Source organism: Tachypleus tridentatus, chromosome 12, assembly GCF_004210375.1.
Source record: "Tachypleus tridentatus isolate NWPU-2018 chromosome 12, ASM421037v1, whole genome shotgun sequence".
In the NCBI taxonomy this organism is placed as follows: Eukaryota; Metazoa; Arthropoda; class Merostomata; order Xiphosura; family Limulidae; genus Tachypleus; species Tachypleus tridentatus.
Genome location: NC_134836.1, coordinates 120,427,127 through 120,436,331, shown reverse-complemented (window position 1 = coordinate 120,436,331; position 9,205 = coordinate 120,427,127). Strand labels below are relative to the sequence as shown.

The 9,205-nt window shown below is 30.9% G+C and overlaps 1 protein-coding gene across 1 annotated transcript; it reads left to right on the top strand.

The window, feature by feature from the left end:
- Nucleotides 1-1,477: 1,477 nt before the first annotated feature.
- LOC143234519 (uncharacterized) lies at nucleotides 1,478-8,305 on the top strand. The gene is made up of 3 exons (XM_076471929.1): nucleotides 1,478-1,651; nucleotides 5,222-5,430; nucleotides 6,238-8,305. Exons 2-3 carry the CDS (start codon nucleotides 5,242-5,244, stop codon nucleotides 6,466-6,468), a joined length of 420 nt encoding a protein of 139 aa, XP_076328044.1. The 5' UTR covers nucleotides 1,478-1,651; nucleotides 5,222-5,241; the 3' UTR covers nucleotides 6,469-8,305.
- Nucleotides 8,306-9,205: the final 900 nt, after the last annotated feature.

Genomic DNA, 9,205 nt, shown 5'->3' with positions numbered 1-9,205 from the left:
TATGGCGGCAAATTAGCTTTTTAGTGAAAAAAAAGTGGATAAAATATTAATAAAGGTGAAGGGTTTATTTGAAGTTAAGCACAAAACTACACAATGTGCTGTCTGTACAGACAGTGTTGTACCCACCACGAGTATACAAAAAACGGTAACTAGCGTTATTAATTTGCAGACTTATCGCTGTACCACTGGAGGGCACAGATAAAAAGAAATTCGTAAATGTTATTTTGTTTTGATTACTCTACCAATAGTGTTGCAGATTTTTTTATTTTGATGTTAGGTTCTCTTCGGATGATTTCGACACTGTTTTCAGTGATGGTTATTTTTGAAATGTTAAAATAACATGTAAGAGTCTTTAAAATATTTCTGTATTCATGTTTCTCCTGATTTTTGACGTAAAAACGTTTACAAGGTTTGCACTGAATTTTGTTGTCCACTCCGCTGTTTTTATTCTCAGATAGGTAACCAGGAATTTATCTTTATCAATACTTGTATTTTGTCAGCTATGTAGCGTTAAAGTTTAAATAAAATTAAAATACCTAACCTATGAGTGAAAGTTCAGTGAATCTTTCGTGAAATCACTTCTTCATCACTGTCTCAAGGATAATTCAAGCACTGTTTGACTTGTATTAGGTTTTAACAGATATGATCATTTTACCAAAGTGTTCATTTTTCGGTAACACTAAATACGAGAACTTACTAAAGAGAAAGGTGATAATTCTGGTCCTTTAAAATAGGTCGTGATTAAACCATTAAGAAAATGCTACTCACAGTTTAGGTACTTTATTTTTACTTATATATCTCAAGAAACCTTTAGTATCAAGAAGATATTAAAATAAAGTAGCGAACATCGTTTCGACTTTCTTAAGTCTTCAAGAGGGTTTCTCGTCATCACGAAGTAATTTTATTTATCTTGTTCTTCCAAAATTCTAATTTATCGTCACTTACAAACCTTATCCAGTGATAACAAAGAGTTTGTAATGTTTTTAGATATTCGAACTGTTTTACTGAATGTAACTTTTACTTCATGGCTATCCAAAATTTATGGTCAAAGCTCCCCAGTGGCACAATTTATGTCTGCGGATTTATACTGCTAGAAAACGATTTTTTATACCTACATGGGCAGAGCACAGATAGCCTCTTATGAAGCCATATGATTAATAACAAACAACAATGGATTTAAACGTTATAACAATTAAAGTCAGAATTTCCCTGTTGTCAAAGCCACTGTTTTGTAATTTTTAAAACTTTGTTGTTGTCGAAAAGCTATCTAAAACTAAAGTTAGTTTGCTTGAAATATTCTAGATGAAAATAATAAATTTAACTTACTGAACGATGACAGATCTTGTTATAAGGTAAAGATAATATAAGAATAACAACTACCATTTATTAAAAATCATTTTTTTTTTTTTTTTGCTCCTTAATCTACACATTAAATTTTATTTATTTATTACGTAATCACATGTTATTTATGTCCAGTAGGTGTAATGCTGACAAAGAGTTTTGGTTTCTGTTCGTTTTGGTATTTGCATGAGTATTTTGCAAATAGTGCAGGAATGGTTAAGATTTTCGGTTGTATTAAAGAGTTTGTTGGTTTTATTCGACAAATCCCAACAGGTTCAAGTATAATTTTCCAATCATTTCCAACATTGAGGTATGTATCAGTTTATTTGCTATATTGCTTTATTACTAACCGCTGCATAGTATTTCAAATACAGCATAAAGGTGGTTTTTAACACGAAATTTAAAAGTTAAATTAAAAAGTAAAATAAAATTGTCACCATATTTGATTCCGAATCCTATTGGTCGTGTTTGGTTCACAAAATCGTGGATTAAAACAGTAATTAGTGTGGCTGTTTAATAAGTTTAATAACAATAACTAATAAAGTAATACCGTCTGTATATTATAATTTATATGACAAATTCTACAATATAAGTTATAGAAAAATATATTTTAATTTACATAACAATTTATATTAGGAAGTTCATTATAATTTATGGTGCATAAATGTTTTGGAACAGATAAGTTAAATTAATGATGTACTGAACGCATATTTATAATGCCAGTAATACTGTTGCAACGTGTTTTTTTGTTAGATTGTTTGAAATTATTGATGAAAATAATGCTAAGTCTAGTCCACGTAACGAAAAGAAATTGTTTATAATATTTACTCTCCAAGTTTCTTAATGCTTGTTATGGGTTTTGTTACTTTCTGCATAGCTTAAATTGTACACAACTTGTACTATTGTAGGCCTACATCCACCATAGCAGACATTTGCTCGTAAATGGTGTCATTGTACTACCGAGAAAGGCACACTGCTAGGACTAGCGTACATATACAGGGTGGCCCCTAAGCCCCTACCCATCCATATATCTTGTGTATCCAGTAATCTGTGTGCCGATCCTCATTCTCGCTGCATAATATTATGCGACACTATGTTTTGTGAGACATTTTCCTCAACACAGCAGGGGTTATTATTCTAAATGCCACGGTAACAGGTGTCTTGAACTCATTATTAGTATTATAACGTTGTTTAGACACAATATGTGGATGGGTAGGGACATACGGGCCACCCTGTATATTTATTTGTAAGGTTTAGTGGCTAAATGATCAAGTAACTGAACATGCATTATGATTAATGTGGATATGAAAACTTCACTAAGTTCTCAGTCACAGCAGCACAAACTGAAACTAAACTCATTAGTGAATTACTGACAATATCTTCATTTAAGTAAATACTTACCTGTATTCATATATTACATTATGTTTCAGCATCTCTATATCATTACATTTCATTATTAGCAGCTCTCTCTACCAAACATTGAAAGTGTAGTTTACAATGGTGCTTACTTACTGGATTTTGAAGTCCTTTGAGTAATTCTGTTACAAAAATAAAAACACTGTACTATCCACTTACCAAATGTTTAGTTTTTTGTTGTTTTTTATCTTTTCTGAGGCACATATTAAGAAAGGCCTCAAAAGGAACACTGAGTTCCTCAATCTGTTGACTTTACCATTATAGATTCTTCTCTGGAGTTAGCCAGTTGATCATTATCTTACTGATGTACTTCTAGAGGTGATCAGGGTGGATGACTCCTGGCTTGGACTGCTTGTCCCTCTGGATTTTATAAACCACATCACTGATTATTTTCAGGACAACTTATTGCCCTTTCCAGCCCCTGTTGTAATATTGGAGTTCATCCTTATGTCACCTTGATTAAATCTGATATTGGAGTTCATCCTTTTATCACCTTGATTAAATCTGATATTGGAGTTCATCCTTCTGTCACCTTGATTAAATCTGATATTGGAGTTCATCCTTCTGTCATCTTGATTAAATCTGATATTGTGTTAACATTGTAGCAACATTTCATTTTATAGCAAGCTGAATTTACATCTTTCCTGGTTAGTCTTGAGTGAAGTCCTTGTATTGCATATCCATAGGAGCTCTTCCATCCACTCATGCCAGTAATAGTTGTTTTTGGTTTAGTATTTGTATTTACCAATTGATTTTCTGTACATGTTTACTGCCTCGGTTATCTCTTTTCTTTACTTTTAATTTGCCATCACACATTTTCTGTGTGTTGTTCATTTCATTTCAAATTTTTTGTAATCCCCTTGAAGCTTCATGGATCTCATTTTCAGTGAGATTTGAACTTATTAATTATTTTTAAATACAATATTTTGTTATTTTAAGTGTTATTTCATCTTTTTGGCTCATTCTCTTGACTTTATGTGTTTAACCAACTTAAACTCTAATATCACCATATGAGGTTATCTTGGAACCTGAAATTGCTAAATGTTGTTTTGTTATCACCAACATAATTTCACTTCTAATATAGGTTATTTTAAATTATTTGGTAAAAATAATTTGAAGGCTAGTCTATGTAATGATAACAAATTATTTTATTTTTTTTGCTACAGTTTACTGTAATTTATGTTCAGTTGTCTGTCAGAAAAACACGTAGGTTCAATAAGTCTTGAAACAAAATGATCAAAACTCTATAACTTGAGCACTGTTGAAAGATGGACTTTTCTTCTTTTGGTGCAAACTGGGAATGAGTTTCTCTACAGTTGTAGGCCTAAGTTCACTTTCAACAGAACCTATCTAGGTAATGACACTAGGACTAACATACCAGTAAACTTGTACAGTTTTACAGCTAATCAACTGAGTGACTGAATATATACAATAACTAATACTGCTCTCAATTCAGTAACTTCTCAGTTACAGAGAAAACCAAACTAAATTACCTGGTTAGTTGTACTTCACTGAGTGACTGGCAGTCTATAACAAATGAACTGCATCTAGCTAACTAATGGTGAAATGTAGCTTACAACAATATTAATGCCAGGAATCAATTTTTTACAACCATGTTATGCAAGAAGTTCTTTCTTGAATTTTCAACATAACAGTTAAACTATTTAACATAATTTTTTTTTGTTATGCTTGGATCCACTGGAGAAATGAAAAGTAACAGATTTGTAAATTATACTGAAAAAATGAATGCTGTTTTATTAGTTATAAAGAACAGAATAAAACTTCTTGAAAGCATACATGAAAAATCACATTGTTACTGTTTAAAAGTGATGTAATGCACTGTGTTAGGTAATGTGCTTTTAGTCTAATGTATAAGGCTAGATTTGTGTTGTTTGTTTCCACATTTTAGCTGCATGTTCCTTATGTTTTCACACTTTTTTCTATCTGTAAGCATCGAACCTGAAACACTGATTTGATTAGAGAATGACATGAAGGGGTGGACCACTATCTTCTGCATAAATAAATGTCAGTATGTGTGTCTGTTCCTTGTAAGTTTCCATGTTACTTGATCGTTCATTACCCAAATTGACACCAAATGACATAAGGAAGGTAGGATCCCCCATCTAATTTCATATTGATAGAATTCTGGAAAACAGCATGTCTTTCTCTTCAGTATTGGTACCGTTATATATTTTCATTGCACTTTTAAGGTTTATTATATTAATTTCCTATCCTTTAATGCAAATGAGTTTTTATTTCACCTATCCAGTGGATGTTTAGCTAGTTTATAGCTGTTTTGTCAGATCTAACTTATGCATTGTTATACACATTATTTATAGTTGTTATTAGAGGTTTATTATTGTTACTATTTAGGAGGTTACAATTCAGTTTGTATTAGTAAGATCATGTTTGACACAGTTCTTTGGTTGACTTACTACTTCTCATTGTATTTTTGTTATTTTAGTACTTGCAGGTTCATATAAAATGGTGCTCAATTTATTGATCAAATTATTTGGCAAAAAGCAGAACCTACCATCTGATACTTCAGCTTTGTCCTGGAATGAAGAAACTAAAACTCCAGTTTCAGATTCAGAATGTTGTGTAACGGAGAAAACAACAGTTACAGAAACTGGGTGCATAAAAGTAGACCTGTCACCTGTGTATCATGTGCAGGTGATTCATTATTGTTTCTTTTACCATTAAGATAAAACATTTTTTTCTTAACTTATCCTTATAACTCTTCTGTCTAAAAAGTATACTAGGTTGAACCAAAGCCACAGTTAAAATATTTTCTGCAACATTCTTAAACTTAACAAATGAAAAAAAAAAATTATGAGGAGTGATGAAATGTAAACCCTATGTCCAAGCTATGCAGACCAAGTTTTGAACCCAGTATCATTGGCTTAGTCCTGTATTAAGAAGCTAACGTTTCGTTGGTACGTTTCGGAAACGAATTTTAGGTCACTTTCTGCATTGTCCATCACAAAAGTCTTAAATTTTTGCTGTTTTAAAAGATTAAAACTGTACATATAAACCATAACAGAAAAGGAACAATAATCAAATAAATGTATTTCCTAAAAATTTCAATTTGTGTGTGTTTGTGGGGGGTACTGTTAGGTTTATGAATAATGAAAATTAGAACAGAATTGTTAATGTTGTTAATTGTTAATGTTAATTGTTAATGATCCTTTGTAAATATTTGTAGATATATTTTTATATGAACCTAGATGTAGAACATCAGTGGTTAAAAAGGAAAAAATATATAATCATTTTTCTTAAATTATAAAAAAAAATCTTTTTTTAATGGTTAAATATATACTGGTAATTCTATTAAAATAATTGTTTATTTTCCTTTATAAACCTGTTATTAACTATCTGCAGTAATGAAATATATGAAGTTCATTAGTTAAGAATATTAAAAGCAGTTTCTGTAGTAATATCTTTCATAAAAATGTTTACAATTCTTTCACTTTAATCCAGTCACCCTCTTCAGAATGTGAAAGTCTACCATTAAAAAGTATTTGTGAATCAGTCTCACTGGAAGGCGTTCCATTTGCAATAAATGAAAAATTGGAAAGTAAGGCTGAAATTAACAACATAATGAGGGAAGTGTTTTTGTGTGTTGAAAACTTGAAGAAATATGACAACATCAAACCTTGGACTGATGACTATTACACCTTTAATGTGGAGAAAATAGTTTTAAAACAATGAAACCTTCCATTTTATACTATACTGTATTCTACATATTGCAAAATTATGCCAAGGAATGTCTCCTTGATAAATATGTTGAAGGTAACTGTGTAAGAACAACAACAGAAAAACTGTTAGTGTTTAGGCCTAAAGTTCAAATCAGAACTTAATTTCAATCGTATCTGAGATCCAGAACTTGTTTAAGATAAATGTTTTGTTTTTTTTAAATCTAGAGATAGAAGTGCTAGAGTTGTATGACAAATTGATGTTTGTCTGACAACTAAACCACTTTTCTCCCATCACTTCCATTCCAATCAGTGTCTTCAAAGTTTCCTCAGTAATGTAAATTATACTTCTGAGCTGGTTAAAAAAAAGTTTAAACAATAAGGCTCCTTGGTCAGATAATATTTTCCCAAGGATTTTTAAGGAGATTAAAGATTGGATATGTGAGTCACTTACTACTATTTTTTGTCTGTCCTTGAATAGCAGGCAGGTACCAGAGGATTGGAAGTGAGGTAATGTAACTCATTTTTTTAAGGGAGGTGATAAAAATTGTCCCAGTAGTCTTGCATTACTTGTGGGAATAGTTTCAGAAAGTCTGTTAAAAGATGCTTTACAAAGTCATTTAACAAAGTTTAGAGTTTTATTAAATAGTCAACATGGTTTCACTGAGGGAATATTTTGCCTTACAAATCTTTTGACATTCCTTGAAAAGGTTACTGGATATGTAGATGAGGGTAAGGGTATAGATTTGGTGTATCATGATTCTCGGAAAAAAATGTGACAAGGGGCCACATAAAATTGGAAGGAAAGCTTCACTGAATGTTCAAGACACTCAGATTGAAAGTGTTAACATTGTAATTTATCTGGGAGACAGGTATACTGCACTTTAAAAATAAAAAGAATTTGTATTTTAAAAATAAGTACACTTATTGTACCTGTAAATATATTATTAAAGTTATTTTACTATATTTACTGCTGTTTGTTTTTGTTTTTTTTCAAGTTTGCTTCATTTTTGTATTTATTAATAAACAGTGAATTTTTAACTCAATCATAACCCATTCAAAAAACAAAGTATTAAGGTTTGTGTTGAATATTTTTTTCCTTCTTATGAATCATGTGTATTTCTATTTAAATATTGAAATTGAGTCCCTGTTTCAATTGAATTGTAAACACAATGTGATGTGTGTATGTAATCATGTGATAGTTGCATCTTTTATTTCATATAGATATAAAATCAACAAACTTTGGCTATACAGTTTGGAACTGAGTGATGGCATAAAACATTTTATATTCAGATAACAAAACACTGTAAAAAATACATTGTTATTAAGTTATACAAATGTTTCATTAATCTAGTATGTGACATTCTAGAGTCACAGAATGTATGGCTTTCACTTATTTACAGGTTTTAACAAATTCTGTCATTTCCACACTTTACTGAAGAAGAAATTTAATGTGATTCATAATCTTTTAAACACTTATTTGTATCTTATGATATTAAATATAAATATAATAATTTTAAATCTGAAATAATATTAAGGATTTAATAACATTTGTAAATAGGTTTATTATTAAGCTTTTATCAAATTGGTCAATTTTCAGTGGCATCATATGATCTGTGAAGCATCAAACAGTGTAAAAATGTAGTTCTGATACGTTCTGATAAACTGTGGCTATATTGGTTGTAGTTGTCATGTGGCTTGCTAATTTGTATACTCTAAATATCTATAATATAAGGTACTCATCCTTCTGTATACAACAGATATTTGGTCTAACTTAATGTAGTATTTTGTAACATCTGTGTGTGTGTTGTTGTAAAATATTATTGTATTTTCGAATAAAATATTCTTTTCAGTAATTACAGTGTACACTTTGTAACAGAAATTCATAATAATAACTTCCAGTGGTATCAAGGATAATTTTAAGTTCAAAATGATCTAGGCTGATCATGGTCCTTTTGTTAGTATTTTGGGCTGAGGACCAAACAGTTCAAGGTTTTAGACACAATACTGTTGAACATACTGCACAAATAAAAGTGACAATTAATATACTTATTTGGTTTGAAGAAACATACAAAACCTTGTAATGGCAGCTATTACTGGCTGCTCTCTCTCTCTCTTTCTGATTAATAGTTCAGAATAAGGAATAAATACACCTGAAATCTGGAGGTGTTTTAACCTGCCCATTTTAACTTGTACACAAAGTACCATTGAGAATCATCAGTTACTTATTAGTTTCCAACACAATATAATTAATTGGTAGTTGTAGCAAATAATTAATTTTTTTTACATTATCTCACAAATTGATAAATTATTGCCATTGAAGCAACTTCCATACTTTAACACGCTTGGTTTTAACATCCCCCCTCCCCTGTAATTCTTTTTTTTACCAAGTTCATGTATTAGATTCAATTAAAATGCTAATATTATGGTATTGAATGGGTTTCTTTAACCCATTCACTGCAGCTGGGATGTATATTTCCCATTCCCAATGCTGTTCACACTTTCCTCTCCTGCATTGAGGTTTGTCATCACCAGAGGGAGATCTGTCATCCTGTTGTCTCATTGCCTCTTCAACATCATGCATTTAAACACAACTTGACTCTGTTTCATTCACTATCTTCTAAACTATCTCGGTCAAGTGTGTTTATGTGGTAGTTAGGGTTACTACTTACCACTCTAGTGATATGGACATGATCAGCATGTAGTTGTTATATATTCCACTCAGGCATATTGTTGGTTACCAAAGGTCTGAG

Bases quoted from the DNA above. Each gene is read 5' to 3' on its own strand.
- LOC143234519 (XM_076471929.1), top strand. From the start codon at position 5,242: ATGGTGCTCAATTTATTGATCAAATTATTTGGCAAAAAGCAGAACCTA. The intron at 5,431-6,237 runs GTGATTCATTAT...ACTTTAATCCAG, and splicing joins CACCTGTGTATCATGTGCAG to TCACCCTCTTCAGAATGTGA.